Raw genomic sequence first — 16,666 nt, forward strand, 5'->3', positions numbered from 1 at the left:
ATAAAAAATTACTATAAACAACTATATGCCAAGAAATTTGATAACCTTGGCAAAACAGACAAATTTCTAGAAACATATAATCTTCCAAAACTGAATCAAGAAGAAGCAGAAAGCCTGAATAGACCTACAACAGCTAGTGAAATTGAATCAGTAATCAAAAAACTCCCAGCACACAAAACCCCTGGACTGGATGGCTTCACAAGAGAATTTTACCAAACATTTAGGGAAGAGCTAACCCCTATCCTGCTCAAAGTATTCCAAAAAATTCAAGAAGAAGGAAGACTCCCAAACTCTTCTTATGAGGCCAACATCATTCTAATCCCAAAACTAGGTAAAGACACAACAAACAAAGAAAACTACAGGTCACTATCACTGGTGAACATAGATGCTAAAATCCTCAACAAAATATTGGCAAACTACATCCAGCAATAGATGAAAAAGATCATACACCATGATCAAATGGGATTCATCCCAGGGATGCAAGGATGGTAAGATATTCACAAATCAATAAAAGTAATACACCACATAAACAAAATGAAAGACAAAAGTCACATGATCATATCAATAGATGCTGAAAAGCATTTGGTAAAGTACAACACCCATTTATAATAAAAACATTCAGCAAAGTTGGAGTAGAGGTAGCATAACTCAACATAATAAAGGCTATATATGGGAAACCTACAGCCAACTTCAAACTCAAAGTGTAAAAACTTTCTGCCTATGATCAGGAACAAGACAGGGGTGTCTGCTTTCACCACTTCTATTCAATGTAGTATGGGAAGTTCTAGCCACAGCGATCAGACAAGAAAAAGAAATAAAAGGCATCCAAATTGGAAAGGAGGAAGTAAAACTGTCCTTTTTTCCAGATGACGTGATAGTGTACATAGAGAACCCTACAGACTATACCAAAAAAAACTAGTCAAACTAATAAGTGAATTTGGTAAAACAGTGGGATACAAAGCCAATATTCAGAAATTGAAGACAATTTTGTGCACCAACAATGAAATATCAGAAATAGAAATCAGGAAAAAAGTTTCATTTGCTATTAACAACAAGAAAAATAAAGTACCTGGGAATAAACTTAACCAAAGTGGTAAAAGACCTGCACTCAGAAAACTACAGAACACTGAAGAAAGAAATTGAGTAAGATGCAAATAGATGGAAGCATATACTATATTCATGGATTGGAAGAGTTAATATCATTAAAATGTTCATGCTACCCAAAGCACTTGATAGATTCAATGCAATACTTATTAAAATACCAATGACACATTTCACAGATACAGAACAAATATTTCAAAAATTTATATGGAACTATAAATGACCCTGAATAGCCTCAGCAATCTTGAGAAAGAAGAACAAAGTAGGAGGGATCACAATACCTATATCAAACTATATTACAAGGCCACTGTAATCAAAATAGCCTAGAACTGGAATATGAAGAGACATAGATCAGTGGAACAGAATAGATAGCCCAGACATAAACCATATCTCTATGGTCAATTAATATTTGACAAAGGGGGCAGAAGCATAAAATGGAGTAAAAAGAGCTTCTTTAATAAATGGTGTTGGGAAATCTGGACAGGTACATGCAAAAAAATGAAACTTGACCACCAATTTACATCATACACAAAAAATAAATTCAAATGGATAAAAGACTTAAATATAACTCTCAACACCATAAAAATCCTAGAGGAGAACATAGGCAGGAAAATTTCAGATATCCCTCATAGCAATATTTTCACAGATATGTCCCCTAGGGAAAAGGATATAAAGGAAAGAATAAACAAACAGGACTTTATCAAATTAAAAAGCTTCTGCATGGCTAAAGCCAACATCAGCAAAATGAAAAGGGAACAAACTGTATAGGAAAACATATTTGCCAATGATACCTTGGACAAGGGTCACACGACTCCACTCCAGGAAGACAAACAATCCAATTAAAAAATGGGCAAAGGACTTGAACAGACACTTCTCCAAGGAGGGCACACAGAAGGCCCAGAGGCATATGAAAGGACGCTTAACATCACTAGCCATCAGAGAGATGTAAATTAAAACCACAATGAGATACCACTTCACAAGGGTCAGAATGGCCATCATAACCAAATCAACAAACAAGTGTTGGTGAGGTTGTGGAGAAAAGGGAACCCTAGTACACTGTTGGTAGGAATGCAGACCAGTGCAGCCACTGTAGAAAACAGTATGGAATTTCCTCAAAAACTTAAAAATGGAACTGCCTTTTGACCCAGCAAATCCACTGCTGGGATTATAACCTAAGAATCCTGAAACACCAATTCAAAAAAACCTATGTGCCCCTATGTTCATAGCAGCATTATTTATAATAGTCAAGTGCTGGAAACAGCCTAAGTGCCCATCAGTAAATGAGTGGATCAAAAACTGTGGTACATTTGCACAATAGAATACCACACAGCAGAAAGAAAGAAGGAACCCTTACCCTTTGTGACTGCATGGGTAGACCTGGAGAGCATTATGCTAAGTGAAATAAGCCAGTCTTAGAAAAACAAATACCATACGATCTCACCTATAAGTGGAACCTAATCAACAAAACAAACAGGCAAGAGAAATAGAACTAGAGACATGGAAATAAAGAGCAAACTGACAGTGACCAGAGGGGACGGGGCAGTGGGATAATGGGGGAAAGAAGGGGAAGAGTCAAGATAAGGAACATGTATAAAGGGCCCAAGGAAAGGGACAATGGGGTGCTGATTGACTGGGGAGGGAGGATGGACGGGGCAGGGGAGAGCAATGGCAGGGGTAGGGTGGATGGAATGGGGACTAGTGTAATTGAACAACAATAAAAAAATATGTTGAATGCTTAACTATTAAACCTCAACTAAAGTTTGAATCATTTTTTTCTGTGATAATGGTTTCACTATTGTTGGAAGGAGCCTAAAGCACCTAATGTATTGTGTAGTCCTAAAACTTTTGGAAATAGATTGTGGGCTGTATTTATTTAAAAACAAAAAAAAAACAAGCTCGGGGAAGGAATACTATTTTCTTCTGATACAAAATGACAAGCCAGACATTAGAAGAAGTCAGCTTTTTTTTTTTTTTTTTTAACTAAACAGGTACCTCTTACAGTTTTCTGTAAAACGTGTACACAGGTCCTAGGTGTACTGTTCGCTTTCTTCTCAGTCCAGCTCCCTGGGCAGCTTGCCCCTTTCCAGTCTGTCCTGAGACGCTCTGGAGTTTCTTCTCTCTCCCTCTCTTTCTCTCTGTCCCCTTTCCCCTCTCCCTCCCAAAAGATACATTTAGGACTGATTACATTTATTTCTCAGACCAAAGATGACTCACAAGACAGGAACAAAGAAAAATGGGACTGAATTATTTATTTAGTAGCAGACTTCATGTAAATAAAACAATCAAAAATCTCTGAGGATTTCCAGGGAGAAGCTAGAAAAAACCGGCCCAGATCTTCAGGAGTTCCGGTCTAGATGGAGGCGTAGGTAGAAACCCTTTGCTTCCTCGCACAACCAAAAGGAGGATAACAGCCAGTCTAAAATCAACAAACAACCAAAAACGCCAGAAAATCAAACTGCATGGAACTCCGACAATCAAGGAATTAAAGAAAAAATCAACCAGAACAACCAGACTGGTACACCAAGACAAAGAAATATGGCCCAAATGAAAGAACACAGCAAAACCTCAGAACTAAGCGATGAGGAGATTGCCAACCTATCTGATGGAGAATTTAAAGCCCTGGTAATCAAAATGCTCACAGAGCTGATTGAGCTTGGTTGAAAAATGAAAGATACCCAAAATGAAATAAAGCAAAATATTCAGGGAACCAATAGTGACAAGAAGGAAACCAGGACTCAAAGCAACGATTTGGAACAAAAGGAAGAAATAAACATCCAACTGGATCAGAACGAAGAAAGAAGAATCCAAAAAAATGAAGAGAGGCTGAGGATTCTCTGGGACAACCTGAAACATTCCAATATTCAAATTATAGGGGTGCTAGAAGGTAGAAAGACAGCGAGAAATTGAAAACTTACTTGAATAAATAATGAAGGAAAACTTCCCTAATCTGAGGAAGGAAATAAACTTCCAGGAAGTCCAGGAAGCGCAGAGTTACCCAAGATTAAAGACAAAGAGAAAATCCTAAAAGCAGCAAGAGAAAAGGAGACAGTTACCTACAAAGGAGTTCCCCTAAGGCTATCAGCTGATTTCTCAAAAGAAACCTTACAGGCAAGAAGGGGCTGGAAAGAAGTATTTGAAGTCATGAAAGGCAAGGACCTACATCCAAGATTACTCTGTCCAGCAAAGCTTTCATTTAGAATGGAAGGGCAGATAAAGTGCTTCCCAAATAAGGTCAAGTTAAAGGAGTTCACATCACCAAGCCCTTATTATATGAAACGTTAAAGGGACTTATCTAAGAAAAAGAAGATAAAAAATATGAACAATAAAATGACAACAAACTCACAACTATTAACAAATGAACCTAAAAGAAAAGAAAAACAATGAAAACAAAAACTAAGTAAACAACCAGAATGGGAACAGAATCAGAGAAATGGACCTCACACAGAGGGAGTTCAGTGGGGAGGAGGAAGGGAGGAATGAGGGGGAACAGGTACAGGGAAGAAGAAGCTTAATTAGTAGGCATAAAATAGATGGGGAGAAATAAAAAATGGTATAGGAAACAGAAGACTCAAAGAACTTACATGTACAACTGATGGACATGAACTAAGGGGGAAAATGCTGGACATTTCAGGGGGGCAGGGTGGAGGTGGGATAAGGGGGGGAAATTGGGAAAACTGTAATAGCATGATCAATAAAAAATACTTAAAAAAACCTTAAAATTAAAAAAAAATTAAAAAACCCCAGCCCAGATGTGGCCTGCAAGTTGGCACAGCAATTGTTCACAGAAATTTCTTTAGCTGTTCGTGGAAGGGGGTACCATGTTGAGGGCAGAACAAAGAGAGCCTTATATCATGCCTTACATCCTTGGACCTAAGAAAATCTTGGATAATTAGTTCATTCTTTCCCTTATGCTAGCAACCTCAGCCTGAGTATGCAGGTCACAGTGACCCAGATCACTGCAAGGAGCAAAGTATTTTCCGTAGCGTACCATTCCTTTTTCTAAATGGGAAATCTCATTATATGGAAGACTCCCAAACTGGCTTTTTGCTTTACATTCAAATTGCTGGGGCAGCTACAAATGACTTTAAGCAGTGATTTCAGCCATGTGCACAAAACAACTTTCTGCCTTTTGATTACCTAGAAATTCAGGCGCTGGAGTCTATCTGATGTTATTCTGAAGTGGATTCACAATTCGGAAATGACTCATAATGCGCACATTCATACACACCTTATCTGTAATCTGGCACTTCATGCTCTCTGAGACTGTCCTGAGAACCAGCCAATAGCAAGTGGTGATTTAATTTTCTACAGCGGCAGTTAAATTCACTTAGCCAGCTCAGATGCACAACCCTCCCCACCCCACCCCACCCCGCCCCCATCCACCCTGTGGCTTTAAATTGCTTACTCAGTGCATCTGTCTTGCTGTTAAGTAGCAGTCAAGCAGGTTGCTCTCCTGCCACTTTCGTTTTAGCGGTCAGGCTTCTCATCTGTCTGCCTGGTCAAGTCTGATTAGTTCTTGCACAATGTAGCTTCCCGGGCTGCTGCTGAGGGGTAACCTGTGCGCTTACTGCTGCACATCTGTGGGTGGTCGGCCATACGAGCACCACAGGGAGGAGGGAAAAGAGTGCAGTGAACTTGGGTGTCATCCAGGAGAGGAAGGGGCCAGTTGCATCCCTCCTGTGGCATTTAATCTCATGCAAAACAAAAGCTAAATAGAGATGAGGGCGACTTGATCAAGTAGGGGAGGGTCTGGTTTCAGGGTATGAAACAAGCCACATATCACTTTGTTTTTGAGGAACTGTGTTGCTTATGCTGGGGAGGGGGAGGTAGTGATGAAATTTTCACCCTCTCCCTCTCCCAGATATACTGAGGCTTCTTGAAACATTCTGGTCAGAGAGAGAGACTATTGTCTCTGCGATTCTGTCAGATTCTTATAATTTCACTATGACTCCTTTCAAATGACTGGTATCAGTACTCTTTAGAAGTAGCTATTTTTATAAGCAACTTTATTGATATATAATTTACATTCCATAAAGTTTACCTATTTAAATGCTCTTTAGTATATGTATGGAGTAGGTAAGCAACACCAGAATCTAATTTAAGAATATTTGTGTCATCCCCAACAGAAACCTTGTACTCATTAACGGCTAGTCCCCATCCTTTCTTCACACCTACCTTCTCCTTCCTCCAGCCCTGGGTGCCCACTAGTCTTTCTGCCTCTACAGATTTGCCTCTTCTGATCATTTTATATAAATGAGGTCATACAATATGTGCTCTTTTATGACTAACTTCTTCACTGAACATAATTTTTTTGAGTTCATCTATGTTATAGTCGACCAAGGTGTAGTCACCTATGTACGCTATTCCTTTTATAGCTGAATAATATTCCACTATATGGTATATGATATTTTCCAAATTCATTTATCAGCTGATAGACCTTTGGGTTGTTTCTACTTTTTGACTATTATAATGCTGATATTAACATTTATGTGCGAGGTTTTTTTGTGAACATATATTTTTGTTTCTTTGGGGTATATACGTAGGAGTGGAATTGCTGGCTGATGTGGTAAGTTTATATTTAACACTCTGAGGAACTGCCAAACTGTCTTCCAAAGTGGCTGCACCATTTTACATTTCCTCCAGCAATGTACAAGGGTTCCAATTTCTCTGTGTCCTCATTGACATTCGTCCTTTTGATTTATAGCCATCCTAGTAGGTGTGAAGTGGTATCTTATATGGTGTTGCCTTGCATTTCCCTGGTGGCTAATGATGTTAAAGACCTTTTTGTGTGCTTATTTAGCCATTTGTAGATCTCCTTTGGATAAATGTCTACTCAAGTCACTTGCACATTTAAAATTGGGTTGTCTTATTATTGACATATGAGTTCTTTATATATTTTGGATGCAAGTTTCTTATCAGATACATGATTCACAAATGTTTTCTCCCAGTCTGGACCTTTATGTTATCTTTTCTTGATGGTGTACTTTGAAGCACAAAAATTTTGAGTTTTGATGAAATTCAATTTAGCAATCTTCTCTTTCATTGTTTGTGCTTTAGGTATTATATCTCAGATATCATGGCCTAATGCAAAAATCATAAAGATTTATTCCTATATTGTCTTCTGACTGTTTTGGTTTTAGCTTTTACATTTAAAACTATGACCCATTTTGAGTTAAATTTTATGTATGGTGTGAGGTAAGGATCCACCTTTATTTGTTGCCTATGTCTATACAGTCATCCCACCACCATTTATTGAAAAGACTATTCTTTCCTCCATTAAATTGTCTCTTTGTCAAAAATTAATTGACCCTGAAATTTAGGTTTCACGTTTGAACTCACATTTTTATTCCATTGACCTATATGTCTATCTCTCAAATGTCCTATTTCAGACAAATCTTTTTATTAACTCTTATATATAAAAACTCACATATATTGAAATGAAGAATTTTAATTGATTTTTGCAAGTGAACACAGCTGTGTAGCTAGAACCTAGACTTAGAAGTATGACATAACTGCTCTCCCACAGCTCCCCTTGTACCCTTGCCCTGTGCTGTTCCCAAAGGGAACCGCTCTCCCAACCTTTCTCACCACGAAAGACAGTTTTGTCTCTTTGAACTATTTATAAATGGAACTACATAACCTGTACTATTTCCTGTCTTGCCTCTTTCTTTCAACCTTATGTTTGTGAGATCTATCCATGTTGTTTCATGTAGCAATAGTTAATTAATAACTAATGTGATTTTTGAAATTGTATCATAAAATACGACATTTAATGATGTTCATAATTCAACAAATCAACAATTTTCTAATGATTAATACATGGGAAAGATCCATTGAAAGTGCAAGATCTATTTAAAGTGCAAGATACACCATTTAAAGTGAAATTTTGATGTAACAGGGTTTTAAAACCAATGGTTTCAGATTCCACATTGCAACTAACCTTTAAGAAACCACCACTTATAGAGATTTGGTGTAGTATGATAGAAGAGTAGTCACAAAGCTATTAAATTTCTCCTTCCTCACCAGCTAAATATCTACGTGAGGCCTGATTTTGCAAATAAAGTTGTTTATTTTGGGCATGTGCAAAGTCCCGGAATTGGGGATGATCTGGCTTGGGTGGAATACCAAGGGGAGAAGGAGAATGGCATGAGATGAGTAAGAAGCTATATCTTATAAGCTCTTGTAAATCGTATTAAGATTTTGGGCTTTTCCGGTGTGGGCACCGTGCGGTGAGGATCACTTGTGCACGCGCGCCCGCAGCATTGCCATCCAAAGGTGCTCTGCAGTCCGTGCAGGTCTTCGGATGCAAAAAGACTGCCACAGCGGTGGCGCACTGCAAACGGGGCAACGGTCTCATCAAGGTGAACGGGCGGCCCCTGGAGATGATCGAGCCCCGCACGCTGCAATGCAAGCTACTGGAACCTGTTCTGCGTCTGGGGAAGGAGCGATTTGCCAGTGTGGACATCCGAGTCTGCGTGAAGGGTGGTGGTCATGTGGTCCAGATTTATGCAATCCGTCGGTCCATCTCCAAAGCCCTGGTGGCCTATTACCAGAAATACGTGGATGAGGCTTCCAAGAAGGAGATCAAAGACATCCTCACCCAGTATGACCAGACCCTGCTGGTAGCTGATCCCCGTCGTTGCAAATCCAAAAAGTTTGGAGGTCCTGGTGCCCGGGCTCGCCACCAGAAATCCTACCCATAAGCCCATCAAATGTCACCTTTATAATAAAAAATGGCCATGGGTTTTAAAGTTTCAAAAAAAAGATTTTGGAATTTTGTTCAAAGTACATAAAAATGACTCTAATATAAATTACTATATTATGGTTTCAAATTTTAAAAGTGAACCAATTGCTTTGTTAAAAAAACAGATTGCGAGAGGATAAGAGAAAAGATGACCAGAGCACTTGAATGGCTGTTTTAAAGGTCCAGGTGAGAGACAGTGGTGCCTGTACCAGGAAGGGGTGGTACACATGGAGCTATTTTGGTTAATATTTGTAGTTCTTACTGTCCCCATTGGAGTGGAGAGAGAGGAGGAATCCTGAGTTAAATCAATCCTATTCACCATGCTTACTGAACAATTCTAAAGTATCACAAAGATTAAATATCTGTTACATCAATTTTATACTTATTTACTTTGTATGTGGGTGTGTGTTATAACTAAATTGCCCATAAGGCTTCCAGTTAAGATGGAGGTACAGGTAAACAAGGCTCGCCTCCTCTCACAACCACATCAAAATTACAACTAAACTATAGAACACCATCATTCAGAACCATCAGAAATGTAGCTGAATGGAAGTCCTACAACTATGGAATTAAGGAAGAAATTATATTGAGACTGGTAGGAGGGATGGAGATGTGGAATGGGCTGGTCCCACACCTATGTGTGGTGGATAAAAATTGGGAGGGATATCTCAGGAGTGAAGGGTCCCAAGCCCACAGTAGGCCCCCCACCCAGGATCCAGTGCCAGGAGGAGAAGTGGTCATAATTTATGGCTATAAAAACCAGTGGGGATTAAGGCTGTGGGAGACAGAAACTGCTGGACTCCCTGGCAGTTCCTCTTAAAGGGACCACACACAGACTAGGTGGACTCTCTCCCTCTGAGCTTTAACACTGGGGCAAAAAATTGAAAGGCATCAGAGACATGTGGGGAGGAACTGAATGTCCTTGTGTAGGGCGAGAGCTGGGGACCAGCTTTTTTCCAGACAGAAGTGCTAACAGAGGCCATTGTTTCTTTTTGGAGCCCTCCCCCAACAGAGCTGGCAGACAGGCACCATATCTGAGACTCCACCAACCTGGCTCACACTGTTTGCTCCACCCTGCTGATTCCCTGAGGCCCTGCGCCACCCAACTTTCAGGCCCACCCAAGCTGTTTCCAGTGGCTTTTCCATATGAATGTCTTGTCTTTGCCTATGCTTCAGATTTTCCAAAATTCTCTCAAACAAGCAGCATCTGGCTTCAGCGAGCCCTGTACCTCTCACTAAGTTGCCCCTAGCCCAGCACTAGCAGCAGTTGACCTTGGTTCACAGCTTGGCCTCTCCTGGGCACTGTCAAGCCCAGCAGAAGTAGTAGCCATCTGCAGATCACTTTGTAGCTAATGCTGTGTGACCCCAGACAGAACACAGATGATGGCTGACCTTGGACACACCCATAGCAATCCAGGCTGAACTACAAGAGGAGGGTGTACACAACCCATACAGTGGGCACACCTTGAGTACCCAGGTTGGGTGATAAGGGAGGCTGTGCCACTGGACACTATAGAACACTTACTACATTAGGCCACTCTACTGAGCCTGGGAGATGTAGGAGCTTTACATAATACATAAAAACAAACAAAAAGAGGCTAGCAAAATGAAAAGACAAAGAAACATGGCCTAAGTGAAAAAAACAGAACAAAACTCCAGAAAAAGGCCTAAACAAATTGGAGACAAGCAAGCTACTAGATGTAGAGTTCAAAGCACTGTTTATGAGGATGCTCGAGGAATTTAGTGAGGACCTCAACAGCATAAAAAAAATTCAGTCAAAAATGAAGAATACATTAATTGAAATAAAGAACAATCTACAGGGAATCAACAGTAGAGTCGGTGAAGCTGAGATTCAAAGCAGTGACTTGGAACAAAAGGAAGCAAAAAATAACTAATCAGAAGAACAAGAAGAAAGAATCCAAAAAAATAAGGATAGTGTAAGGAGCCTCTGGGACAACTTCAAATGTACCAACATTCAAATTATAAGGGTGACAGAAGGAGAAGAGAAAGAGCAAGAAATTGAAAACCTATTTGAAAAAGCAATGGAAACAAATTTCCCTAACTTGGTGAAGGAAACAGACATACAAGTCCAGGAAGCACAGAGAGTCCCAAACAAGATGGACCCAAAGAGGCCCACTCCAAGACACCTCATAATTAAAATGCCAAAGGTTAGTTACAGAGACAGAATCTTAAAAGCAGCAAGTGAAAAGCAGTTAGGTACCTACAAGGGCACCCCCATAAGACTGTCAGCTCATTTCCCAAAAGAAACTTTGCAGGCTAGAAGAGATTGCCAAGAACATTCAAAGTAATTAAAAGCAGGGACCTACAACCAAAATTGCTTTACCCAGCAAAGCTTATTTGAAATTGAAGGGCAGGTAAAGATCTTCCCAGACAAGGAAAAAACCAAAGAAGTTCATCATCACCAAAATAGTATTACATGAAATGTTAAAGGATCTTCTTTAAGAAGAAGATCAAAATATCAACAATAAAATGGCAATAAATATGTATCTATCAACAATTGGATCTAAAAAGTAAAATAAACACAAGCAGAACAGAAACTGAATCATATATTCAGAGAACGTTTTGATGATTGCCAAATGGGAGGAGGGTCGGGGGGGACGCGTGAAAAAGGTGAAGGGATTTAGATGTACAAATTGGTAGTTTCAGAAAAGTCGTGAGGATGTGAAGTACACCACGGGAAACAGAGTAGCCAAAGAATATATATGCAGAACACATGGACATGGACAATGGTGAGGGGATAGTTGAGGGAGTGGTGGGGGGCTGAGTGGAGGGGGAGGAAGGGGGAAAATTTGGGACAACTGTAATAGCATAAAGAATAAAATATAATTTTAAAAGTTAAAAAAAATTGCCCATAGGTATGTTGATAATTATGTTGGATAATGAGATGAAAAAAGTCACTCTAATAGCTCCATCTTGTGGACAGTAGTGAAAAGTTTTTTGTTGTTTGTTTTTTTAAAATTGGGCGCAGTAACAAAAACACCTGAAAACATAGAAAGATCTCCAGAAGGTTTACCAGTTATCAGCCACCCTGAATCCTTCTTGGAAGGAGTGGGATATGAATACATTCAACAGAATTAAAGTTACACTGGATATACTGGAAATAACTGGTTGGATTGTATAAATAAATAAAGTTAATCCTCTCTGGTTGATTTTAACACAGGCTCATTGACTGAAAATGCTTCATTCATTCATTCATTTACTCAATCATTCATTCACTCATTATAAAGAGTCACACAAGTTGAGGCAAAAATTCTGGGCCTCACATAACCAGAAGCTTGAAAACACTTTTTATTTGGCTATTACCTACCTGCCATCTCCTCTATCTGGCTGTGTCTTCTCTGCCCCCTTTCTTGGCTATTGCTAGTCAAATATCTCACTTGACTACTGACACTGGAATTCCTCAGGGCTCAGTGTAGGCCAAGGTCTCTTCTTGCTTCATATTCTCCTTACACAATTTTATTCCAGATCATCGTGTTACTTACCATCACTGACTCCCACATGTATTTCTCTGGTCCAGACCTCTCCTTGGAGTCCCAGATCCTTAATTCCAGTCCATAGTCTCCCTCTCCACATGAATGGTCACGTCCCAGACTGAACTGGTGACTTTCTCCCCCCCAAATCTGTTGTTTTCATGTTCAATGGAGGCACAACCTTTCACCAGGTTTTCAAACTAGAAACTTAAAATTCATTCCTGAGTCTTCTTTCTCCTTCATCTCCCTCCCCCTGCAATCAGTCTCTTGCCCTTGTCTATTTTACCCCCCAAGTGGAATTTCCTGAGTGGACAACTCTATGTTTACCGCTTCCACTATGTTCTGTCCCTGTCTTGCCTAGACCTTTGCTACAGCTTTGTAACCAGCCTCTGCATCGAATGGGCTGACTCTACCCCATTTTCCACACTGAGTCTCTTTTTAAAAAATGCAAATCTTACCAGATCACTTAGAATCTCCGGAGGTTGCCTTGCCTCACGTATGCTGCCTTGTGGTAGGTGCTCATTTGCCCCTCCAGCTGCTCTCAGCCACTCTCCACCTCGCTCTCTGCAGTGCAGCCCCACCGGCTTCTTTGTTCCTCAGGCTCATTCAGCACAGGGATTTGCACCTTCCATCGCTTTTCCCCTGTCCTAGTAATCTTCACTCAACCTCCCAACCTCAGCTTAACTGTCCGTTCCTGAGATGCCATTTCCTAAACTTTCAGGTTTTTATTAAAAAGATATCACTCACCAGAAATCCCTTTCCTCCAAACACTTATCTCAGTTTTCAAGTTCATATTCGTTGAAGTGTTTTTGTTTTTTATTGTCATCCCCTCAGAAGAACCTAAGCTCTGTGAGAGAAGGGGGGCCATGGCTGGTTTTTGCTCACTGTGTTTCTCCAGCCTCCAGCCTGACACATAGGAGAGGTTTAAAAAGTTCTCAGAATGAATGAATGAATGAATGTGTCTCTAGGGCCCTACAACAGTCATCAATGTTCACACTTTTTGTTACTCACTTATAAGTAAAGCCAGGTCCAGGTGTGACTAAAGGTTGCACGTAACTTGCATGGCACAAGCCAAACCCAGCCTGTGTGCAGTGAGGGAACCTCAGGCCTACCTGCCCCTGGCCTGGTCCCACTTACCTTCTAACACTGGTGAGCACACACCTGCAAAAATGTTACACACATCTTCTTTAAGAGCAAGCAATGATTTTGAGGAATATTCTAGTCCAAGTTGCAATTTGAGAAAAAAACAAGCAAACAGTATTTGCCATCTCCTTCCGGGGTTAGTCCCACTGCAGACATAGCCAGGTTAGGCAACTATTCAGAAAAATTATTATCCTAGTTTTCAAATAAAGGCTCTCTCCTGCTCTGTGTTTGAGAAGCTGGAAGGACAATTAGTTATTCTTCTCAAAACACAGAAAGTTCCAAGGTGAACTGATAGTCCCAGGACATTTCTAGCTACTTTTAAATAACATGTTTTCACCTTAAAAAAATCAAGTATTACTGGGTGCCCTGTTTATGAGATAAAATAAAAACTTATTTTCACTGAACATTTGACATGCAAGGTTATTAATACCTATCTATATATCAAAATTTTATACCCTTATGCATAAAACATAGATTCTTAATCTTTCCTCTATTATTTTACTTATTTATAGATTTGTTCCACCAATAATTTAAGACAGATTACAGCACCTATAAAATATGGCAAAATAATACACAGTTATAAATAAATTAAAAATTCAAAGGAAAAATAGAGTAGGGACAAAAAAATAAATTCAGAAGTGAGACCAATTAAAAAATGCCTTTTTAAAGAATGAACACACTGGCGGCGGGCAGCGCTGCTGGCTGCCTTCCCAACAGTCATCCTTCCCCCATCCTTCCCCGCAGGAATCAGGTGTCCGGTGCTCAGTCGGGGAGGATGAACCGTGACTGATCTAAGAGAGGCATGGACCTAGCTGGACCATTCTTGTTAGAAAGGAAATGTCCTTGTGTGAGACACTTGCAGCGAGATCTCTTCTTTGTGGCTGGGATCTTTCTCACCAATGCACTTGGTAAGGTTTCTCACTTGGCAATAAGCTATCCAGTAGGCCACCGCAAAAGGGACATTTAGTTAGGAATAACTCAGTGTCCCCAAAACAAAAACAGGGCTGCACGCCAGGGAAAGCACAACATTGCTAAACGAAGACCAAATGAGACAAGGGTCTGTAGGGATTCACTCATTTGTCCGATGTATTTAAAATCTCAAGTGAAAACACCCATGGTACAGATGCTGTATTCAGCAACCTGAGCCAAAATGGCTTTCTCTTTTGACGTAATGTATTATTCACCTTGAAGTTTCATTTTTTGCATGCTCCTTAAGTTAAAACATGTTTTTGGAGCCAAATGAAAATGCATTAACAAATTAACTTGGAAAGTACATGCTGAAAAGTTGTTCTTTACAAACTAACTTTTGGCTTGTGAATACAAAACCCTGCAGTGTGTGAGTCGGCAGAGCAGTGGGGTGGGTGGAAAAAGGCCTAGGCGGTTCCTGTGCGCTCCTTTTGGAGGAATATATGTCTCACTCTGTGTAGTTCTTCAGAAAAAGTAGGCATTCAACAGGACAGGGAAATATCCTATTCTGAAAAGAATGATTTCTACTACAACACAAAAAGCAGCTGCAGAGGGTTTAAGAGACAAAAAAATGACATAAGAAGACATTTTATTTTTATATATAATTTAGTTCTATCTAGGAGTCAGACTTCTTTCTCAGTTTGTCCGTCTGTGTATTTTTACCCAGTGTGTAAAGAGAAGAAACAAACAGCACTGATGGGAAGAATGTGTCCTGCTGTGTGTTTGCCATGACGACCCGAACCCACGAGGCAGCTGCCACAGAGGCCAGCCCACTGGGAACAGCACCGCACCCAGCCCATGAAGCCCTCTTACTATTTTAATGACAGAACTTGCTAATGTGGGCACATGAAATGTGACTTTGGAAAGGAATGCTGTCCACACCAGGAAGTCTTTGGGAAGACTTGAGTTCTTGCCATAGCTAAAAATCTGATGATGCATTGCCAATGACTTCATCTGAAAAGAAAGCTAGCTGCCTGCATCTGTAGTCCTCAGGGAGAACCACATCAAAAAAGGACTAATTTGGAAATAACATGCAGGAAAGAGACTTCATTTTCTTGTTTGGATGAATGAGAGAGCTGGTCTACGTGCGTATAGAGCAGGGGTGTCAAACTCATTTTCACCAGGGGCCACATCAGCCTCGACGTTACCTTCAAAGGGCCGAATGTAATTTTAGGACTGTATAAATGTAACTACTCCTTAACTAGGGGCAGGGAGCTCGGCGCTGCTGCCGGGTAGAAACAAGGTGCCGGATAAAACAAGGTGGAGGGCTGGATTCGGCCCGTGGGCCTTGTGTTTGCCACCTGTGGTACAGAGGATACACCTTGCAGACCCTGCTGTAAGGACCGCTGTTCCTCCTCCGACTCCGAAAGCAACAGCAGAGGACCTAACGCAGACACCTCCCAGAGAATGCTAGTCGGGGTTTTCTGCGGGTAATATAGATGTGAAATGACCCCCCCAAGTCAATCTGTGTATCCCAGCAGTTCTGACACTTCACTGCACATCGTGGCTTTCTCTTTAGAAAAAGGGAACGGCTCCTTTCCAGTTGATGGTGGCTGCTCTCCACTTGGTTCTGATTGCCATCTCCACTGGAGAAAACCGTCTTCCCGGTCCATGTTCATTCTCACCTTGGTCCCTCTCCCAGGGATGGGAGTGAGTATCTGAGGGAGGAACAGCTGGCATTTAGACCCCAGCCTATGTACACCCTTCCAGAGGAAGCCAGGAAGGAAGGCAAACAGGATGGGTGGGCAGGAGCTGGGCTCAGCAAGTGTGTTCCTAGAACTGGTTAGGCAGTGGGGATGGTACATAGAAAAACTGGGTTGCTGTGCATTTTGGAACATGAGTTTGCATAAGTCATGCAATGCACTTGGCAACACCGTGATCTAACACACAGAGCCAGGCGTAGGTCGCTGGATGTTGTCAGGAAAAGGGGAGAGCTATCGCCTCTCAATGTTTCTAAGGATACATTTGCATTATGGGGTGAGGAGCAAGGTATTCTAGTAGGTAATTAGGAACTGGGTTCAAGGCCCAGATCTGTTTCACACAACATTTGAGAAGGTGCTGAGCATTTCTCAGCAATATGTATTCAGTTAGTAACTGTTGGCCTCTCAGTTTCCTCTATGTAAAAGGACATATCATAGCATCTGCCTCACATAACTATTGGGAGAATTTAATGAGATAATATATGCAAAGCTTTCAACACAGTGTCCAGGACAGAATGCTT

The 16,666-nt window shown here is 40.7% G+C and overlaps 2 protein-coding genes across 2 annotated transcripts in view; one reads left to right on the forward strand and one right to left on the reverse strand.

Moving 5' to 3' along the window:
* The first annotated feature begins 2,687 nt into the window (after positions 1-2,687).
* On the forward strand, positions 2,688-8,804 carry LOC128780292 (small ribosomal subunit protein uS9-like). The gene is made up of 2 exons (XM_053919385.1): positions 2,688-2,775; positions 8,299-8,804. Exons 1-2 carry the CDS (start codon positions 2,688-2,690, stop codon positions 8,802-8,804), a joined length of 594 nt encoding a protein of 197 aa, XP_053775360.1.
* A 7,031-nt stretch (positions 8,805-15,835) lies between these two features.
* Positions 15,836-16,666, reverse strand: part of MINDY4B (MINDY family member 4B) — a 32,208-nt gene continuing 31,377 nt past the window's right edge. The window contains exon 12 of the mRNA XM_045200077.2: positions 15,836-16,103. Within this exon, the coding sequence (XP_045056012.2) occupies positions 15,961-16,103 (143 nt within the window). The 3' untranslated portion in view covers positions 15,836-15,960. The remainder of the gene's footprint in view (positions 16,104-16,666) is intronic.

The sequence above is a fragment of the Desmodus rotundus genome, chromosome 2 (assembly GCF_022682495.2).
Source record: "Desmodus rotundus isolate HL8 chromosome 2, HLdesRot8A.1, whole genome shotgun sequence".
Lineage (NCBI taxonomy): Eukaryota > Metazoa > Chordata > Mammalia > Chiroptera > Phyllostomidae > Desmodus > Desmodus rotundus.

Bases quoted from the DNA above. Each gene is read 5' to 3' on its own strand.
- LOC128780292 (XM_053919385.1), top strand. From the start codon at position 2,688: ATGTATAAAGGGCCCAAGGAAAGGGACAATGGGGTGCTGATTGACTGG. The intron at 2,776-8,298 runs GTAGGGTGGATG...AATCGTATTAAG, and splicing joins AGGGGAGAGCAATGGCAGGG to ATTTTGGGCTTTTCCGGTGT.